General features: G+C 30.8%; 1 protein-coding gene and 3 long non-coding RNA genes across 4 annotated transcripts; 3 read left to right on the forward strand and 1 right to left on the reverse strand.

Annotated features, from left to right (window-relative positions):
• The first annotated feature begins 558 nt into the window (after positions 1-558).
• LOC129913135 (protein O-GlcNAcase) lies at positions 559-19,257 on the forward strand. Its single transcript, XM_055991666.1, has 13 exons — positions 559-940; positions 1,014-1,065; positions 1,140-1,249; positions 8,151-8,374; positions 8,449-8,884; positions 8,942-9,053; positions 9,111-9,196; positions 10,975-11,708; positions 11,769-12,026; positions 12,084-12,312; positions 12,380-12,465; positions 17,790-17,952; positions 18,018-19,257. The coding sequence occupies exons 1-13, from the start codon at positions 874-876 to the stop codon at positions 18,542-18,544; spliced, it is 3,084 nt and encodes a 1,027-aa protein (XP_055847641.1). The 5' UTR covers positions 559-873; the 3' UTR covers positions 18,545-19,257.
• On the forward strand, positions 14,581-14,943 carry LOC129913139 (uncharacterized). Its single transcript, XR_008771988.1, has 2 exons — positions 14,581-14,697; positions 14,780-14,943. It is a non-coding gene; the product is annotated as an uncharacterized LOC129913139 (long non-coding RNA).
• On the reverse strand, positions 15,956-16,597 carry LOC129913138 (uncharacterized). Its single transcript, XR_008771987.1, has 2 exons — positions 16,201-16,597; positions 15,956-16,118 (listed from the first exon to the last, which is right to left on the reverse strand). It is a non-coding gene; the product is annotated as an uncharacterized LOC129913138 (long non-coding RNA).
• On the forward strand, positions 16,057-16,688 carry LOC129913140 (uncharacterized). The gene is made up of 4 exons (XR_008771989.1): positions 16,057-16,113; positions 16,173-16,247; positions 16,311-16,412; positions 16,510-16,688. It is a non-coding gene; the product is annotated as an uncharacterized LOC129913140 (long non-coding RNA).
• Positions 19,258-19,261: the final 4 nt, after the last annotated feature.

Consider the following 19,261-nt stretch of genomic DNA (forward strand, 5'->3'; position numbering starts at 1 on the left):
AGCTGAGATAAAATTCCCATACAAGTTATCGATAACTTGTATGGGATCCATTTTATCTCGGCTAAAAATTTTCGATAATTTGTATGGGAGCTAAAATTTAGCGCGAGCAGCGTACCAGGCTTTAGCTGAGATAAAATTTTTCGATAATTTGTATGGGAGCTAAAATTCCCATACAAGTTATCGATAATTTGTATCGAATTCATTTAAAAAAAAATGTTTCGATAATTTGTATGGGAGCTAAAAACTAGCGCGATCTGCTTACCATGCTTTAAGCCTGGTACGCAGCTCGCGCTAAATTTTAGCTCCCATACAAATTATCGAAAAATTTTATCTGAGCTAAAATGGATCCCATACAAATTATCGATAACTTGTATGAGAATTTTATCTCGGCTAAAATTTAGCGCGAACAGCGTACCAGGCTTTAATCGATAACCTATTTACAATGTGTTATCACCCTAACTAATTGCCAACCTACCAAAACGAAAAACTGAGCAACTATATACCAAAAATACCCCCAATGCTCAATTTGACACCGCGAACATTTTCAACTGCATCCCAAACGTCACTTTTTGTAATGTTCTAGCGGCTCAACAACTTTTGTCTACAAGTGTAAAAAAAAAACCATTCGTTTTTTTTCTTGTGCAAAATAGTTCACCAGAAATTTGCAATGCAAATTCACTTATACACATTTATTGGTCGATTCTGAATGAAAATTTATTAAATTCTCCATCGAAAATTGAAAATTACTTGTTTCATATTACACTCCATTGGCTATTGATTGCGTAAAAAAAAAACAATTGTCGCAAATTTATAATTTATTATTTTTTGCAAAGTCTTGCTGCTTGTCCGTCTCCGTGTTGTTAAACAATAAAAATGGCAGATGTTGAGAAGGCCGCTGCCGAAAGGAAAAACAATAATTTTATTTGCGGTGTAATTGAAGGTTAATAAAATGTTTTATTTGGTGTAGTTAGAAAAATGTATTAAAAAAAAACACTGCATTTTTCTATTTTTAGGTTTTTATGGTCGACCTTGGACAACCGAACAAAGGAAGGATCTGTTTCGAAAGTAAGTTTGATTTTAAGGTTTTTTTTTTGTTTGCAGTATAAATGCAGTATTGTTTTTTTTTTTTCTATTTTTAGGCTCAAAAAATGGGGAATGGATTCTTATGTGTACGCTCCCAAAGATGATTACAAACATCGAGCTTATTGGAGAGAATTGTACACGGTTGAGGAAGCTGACCATTTGTCGAGTAAGATTTTTTCCATTAGAATATTTGGGGTGTATAAAAGAGGGTTGTTAACATCTGTATGAGAATGAATGGAAACATTTTGTTTCAATTTTCTTAGTCGAATTTAATGTAATTTTTGTTTTCAATTATTGTTGCATTTAGACCTTAACCAAAGATCTAAAATTCATAGGAGTTTTATTTTATTACTAATAGTAGAGTAACTAAAGCAAATTATTAGGGAACTCGGCCGAACAGCTCTGATTTTGACGATTTTTTTTTCAAACGTAGGTAATGAAAAATACTTTAAAGTCTATAGATTAAAAATTGCCGGTGTTGCTGTATTGTTTTTTAAAATTAAATTTTTTTTGAACAAAACCATTTTTTTTGCTTAAATTTCATACAACAAATGATAGCAAAAGATTCTCTAGGTAATTTAAGAAAAATATATAAAAGGCACTAAGGGACAATCTTCCATCGTTTAAGCGATAAATGCAATTTTCTTACATTCTGACCTCAAACACAAAAAAAATATTTTGAAGACAACAGCAACACCTACAATATTTTAAAATACATTTTTAAAAAGCCAAAAGCTCATTCTTATCTCTTAAATTTAAATCCACTAAATTTAATCAAGACTTTTTGAAAAAATGGTCCTCAAACTCAGAATTAAAAAAAAAAATGTTATTAGAAAAATTTAAAATGACTTTTTTCCAAACTTTTTCTAATAAAATATGAATTTATTTAAAAAAAATGTTGGCCATAAATATTATCAGTTGAATTTCGAAGCAAAAAAGGTAAAATATGTCACACTTTTGAAAAAAAAAAATTAAAAATTACTTCAATTTCAATGGTTTTTTTTTTATTAAAACTGAATTTTTGCATTGAAATAATTAATTTTCTTAAAGACTGTGGTAAATAGGAACTTTAAATTTTTGCTATTCAACTTTCAACAGTAAGGGTTATTAAATGAATAAAAAATAATTTTATGTTTAGATGTTGAACTTTAAAAAAAAAATAAGTTAAATTTTTTTTCAAAACTTTTATTAAAAAAAGTTCTTCGAAAATGAAATACTTTTTAATTTTTTTCATAAACCGTAATACATATTGGCATTTCCTTTTATAATTTGAAATCATAATAAATGCGGCCAAAAAAAATTGAAAATAACATAAATAAAACAAAAATAAAATAAATAATAACGACCAAGTTTAAAAAACGACATGTTAAAATTTTTTAAATAATTTTTTTTTTCAAAAATCTGAGTTTAATTACCGTTCTTTCAAAAGCCGTTCATTCAATTAACTTAATTTTAATTTTACATATATGACTAAGCTTCTAGCTTTTAAAAAATGTATATTTGAATATTGTAGGTGTTGCCGTTGTGTTCAAATATTTTTTTTGTGTTTGAAGTCAATTAATAAGAAAATTGCATCTATCGCTTGAACTATGGAAGATTGTCCCTCACTCCCATATATTTTTTTCCTTGAATTTCCTAGACAATCTTTTGGCATCAATTAATTTATGAAATTTAAGAACAATTTTTGAAAACAATTTGTTTTTTTTTCACAAAAATCTTCAATTAAATTTAAAAAATCAAAACGGCAACACCGGCAATTTTTATTCTATAGACTTTAAAGTATTTTTAATTACCGACGTTTGAAAAAAAAGATCATCAAAATCTAAGCTGTTCGGCCGGGTTCCCTAATATTGCCAATTTTTGAGCTTTAGTTACTCCACTATAAGGGCCATTTGGTGAATCGAAACTTAAAACTCTTATTCTCTACTTTTTCCTCTGCGTAAAATGGCACAAAAGGATTTTTTCAATTCAATTCAATTTTTATTGGCCAAATACAGTAAGACAAAGTCTTTTATAGCATTTTTTCATGTTGGGAAGCTAGTAATAAATACAATTATTTTAAATTTTAATATAATTTACTTAAAATAATATACAATTTTTTTTTTTTTAATTTAATACTTTTCTTCTTTTTCCCTATCATATTTTCTTCTTCCTTTCTATAACATGATTATTATGAATGGAAATGGTTCGAAAATACATAGCTTAAATACTTAACATTTAAATGTTGTTGCCTCTCTTATCTTTTTAATGCTGATTGGCAGAGAATTTCAAAGGCGAATGATGATATAAAGGAACATTTATATTTTCCGTTGACGAAATACAAAATTGTATTTTCTCATACAGATATTGAGGTGTTCCGGTATTAATTATTTTATGCAGAAAGATACAATTTCGATAATTCGTATATTGAAGGAGGCTGCAATTAAGAATGTTTGTATTATACGGAGACACATGATCATACCTCCTAAGACCGAAGACATATCGCGTCATATCATTGAACGCCACACGGAGTTTATGTTCAGACAATGAATCCAACTTTGGATATACAACTTCGGAAAAAGAAATTATTGGCAGGAGTAGAGTTTTGATCATACGAAGTCTTGTTTCTTGAGGTGTAAAATCTGCAGCTATCCAGAGTTTTCTAAGGATTCCATATATCCGACCAACAACAGAGTTAATGTGCTTCCTGCTAGATAAATCACTTGTGACCTTGAAACCAAAGCTGGTAACAGAGTTAACATATGGGACGCTTAAATTATTTAACCCTAAAAAGCCAACCTTATTTGTAGTACGTTTAAGCTAACCATTCGTCGAAACGACGAAGTGATTTTTAACTGCGCTGTTAAGAAAAAGTTATTAACTAATTTCTGTGAAGTTAAATAATTCATGTTAAGCAGTTATTTTAACAGAAAAAGCAAAAGAACCAGAGCCAATTTTTGTTTATTTGTAAAAAATAAATCATTTTTAGCTCTGATTTTTCAATCTTCAGTTAGACTAACGGAAGAATAAAAGTCAATATAAAAACATTTTAATTCCTAGGAATACGCTCTAATTAAGGTTTATCTGACTATTGAAAAATGGGCCCTTAGTGAACAAAATAAACAAATTTTAAGTTGTTTTGTTCTTTCTATGAAGTTTTATAAATTCATTTATTTTTTATCGGTCACTTGGACACAAACACATTCAAAAAAAAGAGATCGCTAACTTTTTTTAATTTCCTAAACAGTCAAAAAATATCGACTTGAGTAGCGACTGCAAGTGGCTCAAAGGAATTCGACATAAGTTTGGATTCAGCAAACGGCTCTTAAACACATAAATCTAAAATATTTTGATTTAAAAGAGCTGAGCAGCGAACTTGTTTTAATTTTTATTTATATCTAATTGTTTGCTTATGTTTTACTATTTAGATTGCATTATTTTAAAAGCTAAATAAATTGTTAAAGTTATTATAAATAAGTTATACATATATATACATAAATTAATCACTATCACTTTCCAAAGAGTTATGCATATCACTAAGGAAGTTTTTATTACTTATGAAATTATTAGTATTAAACATCACTCTTATTTAACATTTTACATCGTTGTAATGACCTCTAAACTTTGATTGAAGCTATGAAGCAAGTGTTTTAGACTGACTCAATACATAAAATATTAAGAATCTTAATCATTGATGCTAAAGTTAGATGATTTAGGTCGATCAATCGTTGGCTTGAGTTTGGCTGTTTTTGTTATGCATCAAAACAAACTTTTCTATCGGCCGATACTTAATCGTCCTAATGGGAACTTTCATACATTTTCATACTTATTAACTATCGGCCGATACAAAATCTCTCTTGTGCGGGGGCGCCCTAAATCTTAATTAATTATTTAATATTTTTATGTTCACCTAAAATAAAAACAATTCTTTTCATAAAACCAAATAAACACCAAACCAGAAACATTAAATCCTGAAAAAAATAATGTTTCTTTCATCCAGGTTAAAGTGAAAAGTAAAACAACATGGTTTTTGCTGTAAAAAAAGCTAAGAAAATATTAAATTTTATTTAAAAAATATAAACCTGGAAATATAAAAACAAAATATAATTAATTAAATATAACAATCAAATACATGTTTTTAAGTTTTCATTTTTCGGACTTACCGCGATTTAATTTGTTTATCAAACGAAATGAATCGATTAAAATTTCCCGAAGTTTCGACAGGGTTACACTTGTCGTGGCCATGGGTTGACGTTGGTTTGTGGGTAGTTGTTGTTTTTTTTTTCCTTTTTTCTCTATTCTCTCGCTTCATGTTGTCCTGTGCGGAGAATGTACCGGTGCGTTTTTTGTGCATAGATTGGATCTTGTTGTTGCAATTTTTCTGATTGTTGTTGTTGTTGTGAATTCACGTAATCTTGTGAACAACAAAACAATTCAAAAGAACGAAGTGACAAAATCAGCTATTTGTGAGCATTTGGCTTATAATGATGATCACTTTATCAGATTTGATCAAGCAAAATCCATCTCCACCGAACGTAATTATGTACCCAGATTGGTAAGAGAAGCAATTGAAATTAAAATGCATTCAAATTTCAACCGCGACCAAAGTTTTAATCTCTTTTCTTCTTGGGATCCACTGCTTAACACGATAAAGCTTAACAGAAAAAAATTGCAACAACAAGCTCCAATCTATGCACAAAAAACGCACTGGTACAATCTCCGCACAAGACAACATGAAGCGAGAGAATAGAGAAAAAAGAAAAAAAAAAACAACAACTACCCACAAACCAATAGTCAACCCATGACCACAACAAGTGTAACCCTGTCGAAACTTCGGGAAATTTTAATCGATTCATTTCGTTTAATAAACAAATTAAATCGCGGTAAGTCCGAAAAATTAAAACTTAAAAACATGTACACATTTGATTGTTATATTTAATTAATTTTATTTTGTTTTTATATTTCTAGTAGACCAGGGTCGATAATTTTTTAAACCAAAAAAAATCATAGTAGAATGAAACCCATTGGAAAAGGAGGTGAATACGGTGAAAATTAAAGGAAAAATAAATTACGGGCGAGTCGAGTTCGGGAAGTGGGTGGGTTGAGTTTTTAATGGTAAAAAATGGTATATCTCGATTTCCGGCAAAACTACAAATCCTATAGAAAAAAGTTGTATGGCAAAGTTGTAGGTAATGAAAAGTCGGTGGGCATTTCGTTCGTTAAAATGTCTATTTTCTGATGGTGTAAAAAAAAATTTACATTAGTATACTATAGAACATGTTCTGGAAAAATTCAAAAAATGGAAAAAGCTTGAATTCGAAAAAAAAATTTTATCATTGTTTACAATTTTGGCCTATTTATTCAAATTTACACTTTAATTACTCAAAAAACGTAAGATTTATCAATGTTACATGAAATCTTACGTTTTTTGAGTAATTAAGTGTAAATTTGAATAAATAGGCCAAAATTGCAAACAATGATAAAAATTTTTTTTCGAATTCAAGCTTTTTCCATTTTTTGAATTTTACCAGAACATGTTCTATAGTATACTAATGTACATAATTTCTTTTTACACCATCAGAAAATAGACATTTTAATGAACGAAATGCCCACCGACTTTTGGAAAAAAGCTGATATTTTGACACGTGAATTTGCGATTGAAAATTAGGGTGTTTTTTTGGTATTAAGCCCAGTACGCAGATCGCGCTAAACTAAATTTTATCTCGACAATTTTTATCTCTACACGCGTTCGCTAAAAGCCAAGATAAATTTAAATTTAAAAATAACGGCTGAATCACAGTTTCATTTACTTATACCAGCTTACATTCAATATTACATTACATATTTTTTTTACCTGCAGAATACCTTTTTTACGCTCTCATTTTGTTTTATTCCTCTTCTTTTATATATTCCAAGGTTTTTTTGCCTCTTATTCCTTGCAGCAACAACAACAACCACAAAAATGTCTAAATTTATCTGTGAAAAAATGCGCTGAGTATTATTTCGCGAGCTAAATTGAGTGGAGACTTTTTGCAAAATTAGTAGATGAGAATTCGACTTTAGCGCGTGAACTGCGTACTACCTGGCTAAAAATCCTCGCTAAAATTTATCTTTGGAGGAAATTTGTATGAAAGATAAATTTTAGCGCGATCTGCGTACTAGGCTTTAAGTCAAAATAAGGTAAACAAATTAATATTTTAAATTAAATAAATTGCAGTGTATTTGGGACATAATAAGGTAAGTTTTCACCAAATTTCGTAGAAAAAATTTTTGTTTTTGAAAAAGATAAAAATAAAAAACCAAAAACTCGGTTTTTTGAATTTTTCACATGAATTTTGAGGTTATGTGAAATAATTGTTGATACAAAAGTTGTAGATCTTTTCATTACCTACAACTTTGCCATACAACTTTTTTCTATAGGATTTGTAGTTTTGCCGGAAATCGAGATATACCAGTTTTTTTAAATAAAATTTAATATTTTCTTAGCTTTTTTTACAGCAAAAACCATGTTGTTTTACTTTCCACTTTAACCTGGATGAAAGAAACATTATTTTTTTTTTCAGGATTTAATGTTTCTGGTTTGGTGTTTATTTGGTTTTCAGAAAAGAATTGTTTTTATTTTAGGTAAACATAAAAATATTAAATAATTAATTTAGATTTAGGGCGCCCCCGCACAAGACAGATTTTCTATCGTCCGATAGGCATTTTTGTAGTTATGTGTTGTAGGTATGTACAATGTACATGTCCATCATTCTTCCCTCGTGGAATTCAGGGACTCCTCGGTGCCTTAGGGAAATTTATTACACGTCTGACTCTCTATAAAATGTGTCTTTGAATTAACCACTACCAGTGAAAAATTACTGGACAGAAAAACTAAGAATTTGTTCAAAGTACTGATTTACTTCTCACAGATTAGGCCATATTCATATTTGTTGTTTTACTTAAACTGGAGTTTACCCAATGCATTTCAAAATTTGAAAAAAGTCGGGTTTTTCTTAAAAGTAGTTTAAAGAGTGTACATATTTGACTCCTAAAAAAACGTATATGAAAGAATCATAGTTAAATTTGCTCTAAATCTTCCTTCATAGGTCTCATTGCTGCAGCAAAGGAACAAGGTATAGTGTTCTACTATGCCCTCTCGCCAGGTCTGGATATGAATTACAGCAATCAAAAGGAATTACAAACACTCAAACGAAAACTCGAACAGGTTGCTCAATTCGGATGCGAAGCATTCGCTCTTCTGTTCGATGACATTGAGTCAGAATTATCTAAGGCTGATAAGGAGATCTTTCAAACTTTTGGTAATGCTCAGGTAAACTTGAAAAAAATTGTTTAAACAAAAGTGAAAATGCATTTTAAAAATTTAAATCTTGTTTTTTTTTTTAGGTTTCAGTTACAAATGAAATCTTTTCTCATTTAAACAATCCAAAGTTTCTCTTCTGTCCAACACAATACTGCAGTTCTCGAGCTGTTCCCACAGTTACGGAATCCGAATACTTGAATACATTGGGATCCAAACTTAATGTTGACATCGATATTATGTGGACTGGTACTAAGGTTATCTCGAAAATAATTACCCTAGAATCAATTCAAGAAATAACCGAAGTTTTACGTCGTCCTCCTGTCATATGGGATAATCTGCACGCCAATGATTATGATCAGAAGCGTGTGTTCCTGGGTCCATATTCGGGCCGGTCTCCCGAATTAATTCCATATTTGCGTGGAGTAATGACAAATCCTAATTGTGAATTCCATGCCAATACAATTGCCATACACACTCTCGCTTATTGGTCGAAATGCAGCTTAGATAATAAGATTAACAGTAAGTATTAAATAAATTATTTTAGTTTGAATGTTTTTTATAATATTATCGTTTAAGGTTCATTTTCTGCAGATATAAAATTGGAAACGGAAAACGATGATGGCATCAGCAACGAAGGAGTCCCTACTTGTTTGTCAAAGAACATTTACCATCCGAGAGTTGCATTAAAGTAAGTAACATTGTATTTTACTTCCGTATGTGTTTTATTTTTAATATTCTATTTTAGAAACGCAATTCTGGAATGGTTGCCTGAGTTTTCGGTTGAAAAAGAAGCTTGGGGACCGATTACTAAACCGCAACCTCAAGTTACAAGTAAGTTTATGAACTATTTTTATAATTCGTGTAAAACGTCTAAGAACTTAAGTTTAAACGTTCAATTTGTCATCGAAACCAAAAATAAAATGAATCATTGGCTTTTGGGACCAATTACAGATTTTACTGTCTCTTAAAAAAAAAACAACGTTTCACCGAATTTTTTTTATAAAAACTCTTTATACTTTTATACGTTTTTACCAAATTTTATTAGGGTGACCCATCATTTTTGTTTTCACTTAAAAAAAACATTTTCACATGAAAAAAAATGTATAAACTTATTTGTTTGTAATTCCCATAGGTAAGACAACATTTTTAATAAATTTGTAACTTTTTTAACATTGATTTCATCGGACTTATAGCGGATTTTCCTTATTTACCAAAAAAAAAAAACACCTTTTCACCTAAAATATTTGTATGAACTGCTTAGATTCTTGGTTTCAATTATAAATGAAACATATGTACCGATTTTAGTTGGTGTAACATTTTTGTCTTTTGTGGTACTAATTCCGAATTTCATCATTTCTTAAAAAAAAAACACCCTTTTCAAGATAATTTTGTAGACTTTTTAGATTCTTAACTCTTATAAGAAACGAAACTTTTTCACCAAGTTTAAAAAATGAATAAAATGTATGTCAGATGTTACAATACCTTTCTCACACAGAGCTCAACCCATCAAAAAACACCCTTTTACCAAAAACATGTCTCATATGGAGGGCTTAGAGCTGAAGTGAACCAAGTGAATTCAGAGATACATATAACGAGTTAAAGTAAATACGTTTCCATTGAATCTTATGGTGAATATTTTTTTCGAACAAACGACAATTTGAATCGAAACACTTTTGAATCAAATTAATAAAAGACGTTAGTAGAGTCAAACCTGCGCAGATTTTGGCACTAGATTTGGATTTTTTTTTTTTTTTTTACTTAGTCCGTTTCAGCTGTGAAACTTCCATATGATGATATTTCACACACAATTTTTTCACTATATTTTGGACCTTTACCCCCTCCCTCTTGCGCGCCAAAAACACCCTTCCACCCAAGTTTTTCTCAAAGACTTTTTTGATCCTTGGTTCTTATCTCAAAAGTCAAGTTTCATGAGTGTGACAATTTTTTTAAAATGCCTATTTTATACATATCGTTCCGTTTCTGCTTGAACCTCGTAAGTACATTTTTTTAAAAGATTTTTTTTTTCTGTTAAACATTACTCTAAAACTTACAGATAGAATAGCTGCAAGGGTTTAAGTGTACAAATAATTCAATTAATATGTCTAAAACATAACTTGATTTCCCTTTGTTCAATTCATATTTTTAATTTTGAGAAAAATGTATATTTATTTTAAGGAATGATCAAAATTTTTTTTGTAAATACGTGGTTCAGGCAGAAACGGGACGATATATGTTTAGTGGCATGTCAAGAACTATTATTCTATCATATTAAGATAGGAGAATTTGTCCATTCTGCCATCCATCTAACTAATGGACCCTTTCCATGCCAGGAAAATGCTCCGCAGACCATCAAATCCCATCCTCCTTATTTCATCGTTTTTGAGAGTATATAAAAAGTTGCCGTTCACAGATTTTATCATCAACTTGATCCCGATGTCTGTAACACAATATCGTAAAACCCATTTTGTTAACATAAACTGTTCATATTTAGAAAAATTGTGTAACTCTGTGTGATGCTTTGAAAACTGCTACTTTTCAATATTAAAAAAAAACTAATACATATATTCAAATTAACCATAGATTAATATATTTATGATTTCCCTTTACAGTGGTTATGCCAATTATCCCAATTATTCCGTCTATAAATACATGCATGAGTCTGACAACCACAACAACAACATCGACAAATTCAAAAACATCAACAGTTCCTGAAGTGAACACCAACCAACTACAAGCACTAGCCGATGTTTGCAGCACAGTAAATTCGTCAAGTGTTAATCCAATATCGAATGCTGTAATGAATTCATTAGTTTCAGCCACTAAAGTTGTTACTAATGATGATATCCTAAATCCAATAACCACCAATGTTGCAACCACAATAGAAATGCCAAAAAAGATACCCATATCCAGTGTCCCAGTGCCCATAATGCATGTGAAGAATGAAGTTGAAGAAACTAAGGCACCTATTGAAGATGTTGAAATTATCAATTCATCAACAAATGATGAACCTTGTGATGAAATTGAAATTAAGACTTCGTCGATTAAGACAAATAATGAAATTGAACCTGCGGATTATCCAATCGATGATGATTGTTTGACGAATGAAGTTAATCAAGCAAATGTGATTACGGAACCAGTTACATCTTCTACATCTGTAAATGATGTAGTAGAAAAACGAGATGGAATCGATGCAGTTCAAATGGAAGAGAATAATTTGTCACCTTTTAGTGGTAACGAACCGATGGAATGTAGCAGTAGCCTAGCCTCACAAACATCTCCCAAGGAAGTTGGCAAAATTGGTTCCGATGATGTTATTATGTCTGAGACAGTCAATGAGTTTAATGTTTGTATTTAGTTCAAGATCTTCTCTAAGAAAATTCTTAAAATGTTGTTATTTTTGCAGACTTGTTCGGCAAATAGTATGCAGGTAGAAAGTTCAGAACCATCACCCATATCAAATACAGAAATGGCCGACGATGATGATAAGCTCAACGATCAATTGATAACCGTAGATGACTTGTATTTACTATGCGATCTATTTTACCTTCCATTTGAACATGGTAGTCGTGGCTCCAAGTTGCTGAACGAATTTAATTGGCTCAAAGCAAATGCTAGTGTGTTATTGGGTGTTCGTAAGAAAAGTGATCCTCCTAAACCAGAAGTAAACCATACATCCTTTTTTCTTGCATTCTTTTTTTTTAACTTCTGTATTTTTTAGGTTGTTGAATGGGAAGAAAGAGCTGAAAAATTTTCTGGTCTATGTCAATCGGTGCAGAATCTCTCTAATAAATTATCTCGCTGTGCAAATAAGGAAATATGCTATGATCTCTTTTCGTATGTGTGGGATATGGCGGGGACTTTAATGCTTTTGAATGCATTTGTTAAATGGTTATCTCTTGCTCATTTCCCAAGTAATGTTTATTCATATACCCAAGGCAGTTATACATGTAAGGGTTTGCCTTAAAATAATTTGGAATGAATTTAAAATTTAATTAATAAAAAACTACTTTACAGGGTTTAGTAAAGGATGGAAGGAGAATTTTATGTCTGGTGATCAAGAACCGTGGGTATTCCGAGGTGGTTTAACTGCAGATTTACAGGTAATAATATCAAATAAAAAAAAATGCTCACAGCCACCATAATTATGTCCGCAAGAGGTTAAAGTTTTTAAGTCTTAAATTAAATTTGTATAGTTTTTTTTTATTTTATTAATGTCATTTTAGATTGGCTGTCCGTAAGTATTCAAAAGCCTACAGATACAGATAGTGTTTTATTCGGAATTAACTCAAAATCATTAATATTTAAATAATTAAATTTCAAAACAAATTTCCTAGCAGAAAAGCTAAAAAAATGTATGTTATTATTCACCAATACAGATATAAAATTTAAGAATTGAGTGGAAGCAATTCAAACTGTATTGGATTTAAGATAGGAGACCTGTGGTTTTCATAACTACTAATAGCCCTCTTTCACTTCCAATTTGAAATTATCGATGAGTTGAGCGTTCCTGCAGTGGCCGTCCTGCCTATAAGCTTTTTATCTCGAGAAATATCAATGATAGAGATTCAATTCTAAAAACTTTTTTCTCTACAACTTTGTTTGTTGTATACAATTTTGTGGTAGATTTAGTCATTTCTGAAATCAAACCCAAATAAGACAAAAAAAAAAAAAAAACATCATGAAAAATTAGCTTTCATGTCCTGTCCTGTCTCACTATTGGCAGTTACAGTAAAATCACCTATGACACTTTTATAGAACGTTCAATTCTGAGTAATATGCTTTTTGATTAATTGAAATAGCATAAAATTTAGCGGTGCTGTATAAAAAAATCTCTAAAACTTACGTGTATTTTGTATGGGAAATCTTAAAACTTTGGGGGTAATTTCGTACTAATTTTAAAGTTATGCTTATTTTAACAGTTTGTTAACATTTTACAGAAATTTTTTTATCGAACCTTAGGCAACTTTTTTAATAAAAAACAGAATTTAACATAAAAAAAATTTTATGAATTTGTATGCCTTTTCACGTATGAATAAATTAAAAACTAGAGCTGCTAGAAAAAGCTTGTTGTTTTCGGAATCAGCAAACTCCATTTAGGAAGAAATGATAAACAACGGTCTGGAAAATTTTTGTGTGTTGGGCAGTGTTACATTTTATTATCTTTAGTGTTGCCGTACTAATAAAATTCTTACAAGACTGAATAAATTTATGCTTTATTATATAGTCTAGCTATTCAACATTAGATTTATAAGGTGTTTGGGTAATATTAATTTGTGTCAGAAATTGAATAAATTCGTGTTAAATGCAAATTCTGGACCACTGTGCGACGCGACAACTCGGTGCCAATCCCTTGTCTTAAATTGTTTTTTTTTTGTCTGTGGGTAAGTATTGAAATCTTAACATTTAAGTACCAATTTCGACTCCTATTTTATCTCTGTAGACCTAAAAGACAAAAAGGTATTTATTTAGTATAAATAAGATGATTCAGGCCGATCGATGCGCACACTCGGGCACTTTTGTTTTTGTTATGCATTAAAACAAACTTTTCTATCGGCCGATACTTAATCGTCCCTAATGGGAACTTTCATACATTTTCATACTTATTAACTATCAGCCGATAGAAAGTCTCTCTTGTGCTGGGGCGCCCTAAATCTAAATAAATTATTTAATATTTATTTTCATCTAAAAAAAAAAAACAATTCACACCAAAACAGAAACCTTGAAACCTGAAAAAATAATGCATCTTTCATCCACCTTAAAGAAGTGGAAAGTAAAACAACATGGCTTTTGCTGTAAAAAAAGCTAAGAAGATATTAAATTTTATTTAAAAAATATAAACCTGGAAATATAAAAACAAAATTAAATAATTAATTAAATATAACAATTAAATACATGGTTATAATAATAACCACATAATAAAATATGTTACATAAACAATTGAACACCAAATCCTTAAATTGTCGCATTTTCCTCCCTAGTTTCCATATTTTCATTTTTATCCACTGTAAAAGCAGATTAAAATTCTGAAAATAAAAATAAAAAAAACATAGCAATCAATTTTTAAAAAATGTCAATAAAAAATATTATAAAATATAAAAATCAATCAAAATTCGTACGTACCGAAAAATGAACCCTTCTCGCCTGTCTTCTCGACAATTGAATAGCAGTCCTCCTGGTGATAATAAGATGCTCGTTTGGAACATATATAAATCCCAGGTTTGGCTAAATTTTTTAAAAATATAAATATGTATTAAAGATTAAACAATAAAATATTTTTTAACATACAAATACGTGTGGTCCATCACCAATCTGTTCCACGGGAAGAAGCTGTGGTAAGGCAGGAACCGTAATTTGTTGTTCCTTTAAACAAATATATAATATAATTATTATAATAAAAAAAAATTATATTTTTAGCTTACCAAATTGTTCTGCCTTCGAAACCAATTTCTTGGATTGGACCATGTTCTGCTTCCAAACTAAAACGAAATTCATATTTATTAAAGGTTTAACAATTCAAATTTAAAAAAAAAACTCACATTTCTGAAAAATGCAACATCAATTAAATTTTCCATTTTCAATTCTTATTTTTATTTTCTTTGAAATTTTTTTTGTTGTAAGTTCTTCAGCCTTGAATATTTTCAGTCGATCGACACTAAAATTTCTCGAAATTTCATTGCTTAGGTAAACTTTTTTGCAATAAGTGGATGGGAATTATAAAGCTGGATTGAATCTTTACTACTGAAATTGAATGAAAAGAAAATTTGGTTTGGTTTTTTACTAAACATATTGGACAGTTGACAGATGACACAACAGTTGGGAGGTGACATGAGAAGTGACAGGTGACATGACAGTTGACAAGTGACAGGTGACATGACAAGTGACAGGTGATAGATGACATTTGACAAGTGACAGATGACAGGTGACATGACAGGTGACAAGTGACAGATGACAAGTGACATGACAGGTGATAAGTGACAGATGCCAGGTGACAGATGACATGACAGGTGGCATGACAAGTGACAGGTGACATGACAGGTGGCATGACAAGTGACAGATGACAGGTGACAAGTGACAGATGCCAGGTGACATGACAGGTAACGATGACTGTCCTGTCACCTGTCATGTCACCTATCACCTGTCATCTGCCCTCTGTCATCTGTCGCCTGTCATCTGTCACTTGTCACCTACCACCTGTCACTTGTCACGTCACCTGTCACTTGTCAACTGTCATGTCACCTGTCATTTGTCACCTATCACCTGTAATCTGTCACCTGCCACTCTTCTTGTCACCTGTCACTTGTCATGTCACCTCCCAACTGTTGTGTCATCTGTCAACTGTCCTAGTAAAAAACTGTTTAGTAAAAAACCAAACCAAATTTTCTTATCATTTAGTAAAAAACCAAACCAAATTTTCTTTTCATTCAATTTCAGTAGTAAAGATTCAATCCAGCTTTATAATTCCCATCCACTTATTGCAAAAAAGTTTACCTAAGCAATGAAATTTCGAGAAATTTTAGTGTCGATCGACTGAAAATATTCAAGGCTGAAGAACTTACAAAAAAAAAATTTCAAAGAAAATAAAAATAAGAATTGAAAATGGAAAATTTAATTGATGTTGCATTTTTCAGAAATGTGAGTTTTTTTTAAAATTTGAATTGTTAAACCTTTAATAAATATGAATTTCGTTTTAGTTTGGAAGCAGAACATGGTCCAATCCAAGAAATTGGTTTCGAAGGCAGAACAATTTGGTAAGCTAAAAATATAATTTTTTTTTATTATAATAATTATATTATATATTTGTTTAAAGGAACAACAAATTACGGTTCCTGCCTTACCACAGCTTCTTCCCGTGGAACAGATTGGTGATGGACCACACGTATTTGTATGTTAAAAAATATTTTATTGTTTAATCTTTAATACATATTTATATTTTTAAAAAATTTAGCCAAACCTGGGATTTATATATGTTCCAAACGAGCATCTTATTATCACCAGGAGGACTGCTATTCAATTGTCGAGAAGACAGGCGAGAAGGGTTCATTTTTCGGTACGTACGAATTTTGATTGATTTTTATATTTTATAATATTTTTTATTGACATTTTTTAAAAATTGATTGCTATGTTTTTTTTATTTTTATTTTCAGAATTTTAATCTGCTTTTACAGTGGATAAAAATGAAAATATGGAAACTAGGGAGGAAAATGCGACAATTTAAGGATTTGGTGTTCAATTGTTTATGTAACATATTTTATTATGTGGTTATTATTATAACCATGTATTTAATTGTTATATTTAATTAATTATTTAATTTTGTTTTTATATTTCCAGGTTTATATTTTTTAAATAAAATTTAATATCTTCTTAGCTTTTTTTACAGCAAAAGCCATGTTGTTTTACTTTCCACTTCTTTAAGGTGGATGAAAGATGCATTATTGTTTCAGGTTTCAAGGTTTCTGTTTTGGTGTGAATTGTTTTTTTTTTTTTTTAGATGAAAATAAATATTAAATAATTTATTTAGATTTAGGGCGCCCTAGCACAAAAGAGACTTTCTATCGGCTGATAGTTAATAAGTATGAAAATGTATGAAAGTTCCCATTAGGGACGATTAAGTATCGGCCGATAGAAAAGTTTGTTTTAATGCATAACAAAAACAAAAGTGCCCGAGTGTACGCATCGATCGGCCTGAATCATCTTATTTCAGCATCAATTCATTTATACTAAATAAATAACTTTTTGTCTTTTAGGTCTACAGAGATAAAATAGGAGTCGAAATTGGTACTTAAATGTAAAAATTTCAATACTTACCCACAGACAAAAAAAAAAAACAATTTAAGACCAGGGATTGGCACCGAGTTGTCGCGTCGCACAGTGGCCCAGAATTTGTATTTAACACGAATTTATTCAATTTCTGACACATAATAATATTACCCAAACACTTTATAAATCTAATGTTGAATAGCTAGACTATATATAAACGCATAAATTTATTCACTCTTGTAAGTATTTTAGTAGTACGGCAACACCAAAGATAACCAAAAATTAATTATTTATTTACACTTTTCACCAACTAGCCAGTTATATTACATTTTCTGTGCTTACAATATCCTCAAACCGTCAACGTTTGGGTAGTCCTTATTCGAGGTGTAGTGTTGGCTTCTTTAGTTTTTAAGAATACTTACCACAGTAACATCTCTAAGATAGATAAGAGCTCATTGAAAATAGGGTCTCTTTCTCCATAGTACAACATCTCTAGTGGCCCTGACTCTGCCCGACATCAAAATTTAGCTCTCCCTCCACTCAGTCAACGATATTATCATTATTAATGTCCCGCTTTAGTGAACAAATTTAACGTTGGTCACGTTTCACTTCAAAAAATTTCTGTGTACTGACTATATCTGGTTCCATTTCATTTTTGTTATTCTAGAGACTTATGCCTGTAGATTCGGGCAACGATCTGTTCATATATAAGCTACCCGATGCTCCAACATCATCCTATTACACTATTCGACCTTTCACTCTGATAGACGAACCGGCTGTGAATAGAGTTTGTCAAGAAGTTTTCAAAACAACCGATCAAATTCTGCCAGGTAAGATGCAATTAAAAATGGGTAACAAAATGTATTCAAGTCTGATATTTGTTCTGCATTCTTAGGAAATCTCGTCGAAAGCATATCCGACAACACTGTCGGACCATTCATTACGCTCACCCCTGAATTCTGCATGGTAGCATTGAATTCATTCAATGCCATCATTGGATATGGATGTGCCGCACCTGATCTAAAGACATTCGTCCGAAACACTGAAATGTGCTGGATACCAAGTATGCACGAAAAATATCCCCTCAGTTTACTTGAAACCACAGAGAACATTGACGACACAACAAAAGACATTATCAATGGATTCTACAATTTTAAATACGATTGTCCACAAGAAATCCTCGTTAGTCATCCGTCAGTGATGACAGTTGGCATACTCAACGAGGATCTGGCAATGGATGGCATAGCTAAGCGACTGGTAACTGCTTTATTGGCAGCCCTACGATCAAACGGTTCCTTCGGTGTACATGTCCGACTAACCGACAAGGAAACCAATCAGATACAATTTTATACGAAACTAGGATTCACCGAAATCCATCGTGATGTAGATAGCGGACAAATATACTTTGGAAGGCATTTCTAGCAAAGACAGAGTGAACTATTAGTTTTAAAACAAATCAAAATATGAGAGAGCGAAAGATTGTGCTTTACAAGTTGCTTGTAAGTTTCCTTTTACAAAAAAAAAAAAACTGGGTTTCTATTATTTTTTTTTTTAATTTTGTTTTGGTTTTGCGTATTTCTTAAAAAAAACTCGAACAATTATTGCATTTAGAAAACTTAACGAAAAAAAAAATGTCAATTTGCGATAGAAGCCTATACATTCTCTTCACTCAACTCTCAACTGATTTCTAATTCCCCCAATGATGCACAAAAGTTTAACCTTCATTGCACATTTTATTCTTGAAATCTAAAAAAGCTAAACATATCTCCTCTAAAAGAAGAAAAACAAATTCTGCTATTGCTGCTGTTGCTAATGCTCTGACAAAGTTATAAAGTTGAGAGATAAAGTCTTTTATACTCGTAGATTGGTATTTTGAAAATATCGACTTTTACTGCCTTAGCTTGTTAAGGATACAAAACTAGAAAAAAAAAGCCAGTTACGCACGCGTTTCAAAATACATTGTGTATCGTTTATGTTTTGTTTCTTCTTAAATTTTCTTTCCTTTTAAAGTATTATCGTGTTGTGTTTTTCTCTTATTATTTTTTTTTCTATGGTTTTCGTAAAAAAATAACAAAAGTGGGTTGTTATTTATTTTAGACCGTTTCCTAATAAAACAATGAGTTGATATTTTTTTTTTTT

This window comes from Episyrphus balteatus, chromosome 3 (assembly GCF_945859705.1).
Source record: "Episyrphus balteatus chromosome 3, idEpiBalt1.1, whole genome shotgun sequence".
Taxonomy (NCBI): domain Eukaryota; kingdom Metazoa; phylum Arthropoda; class Insecta; order Diptera; family Syrphidae; genus Episyrphus; species Episyrphus balteatus.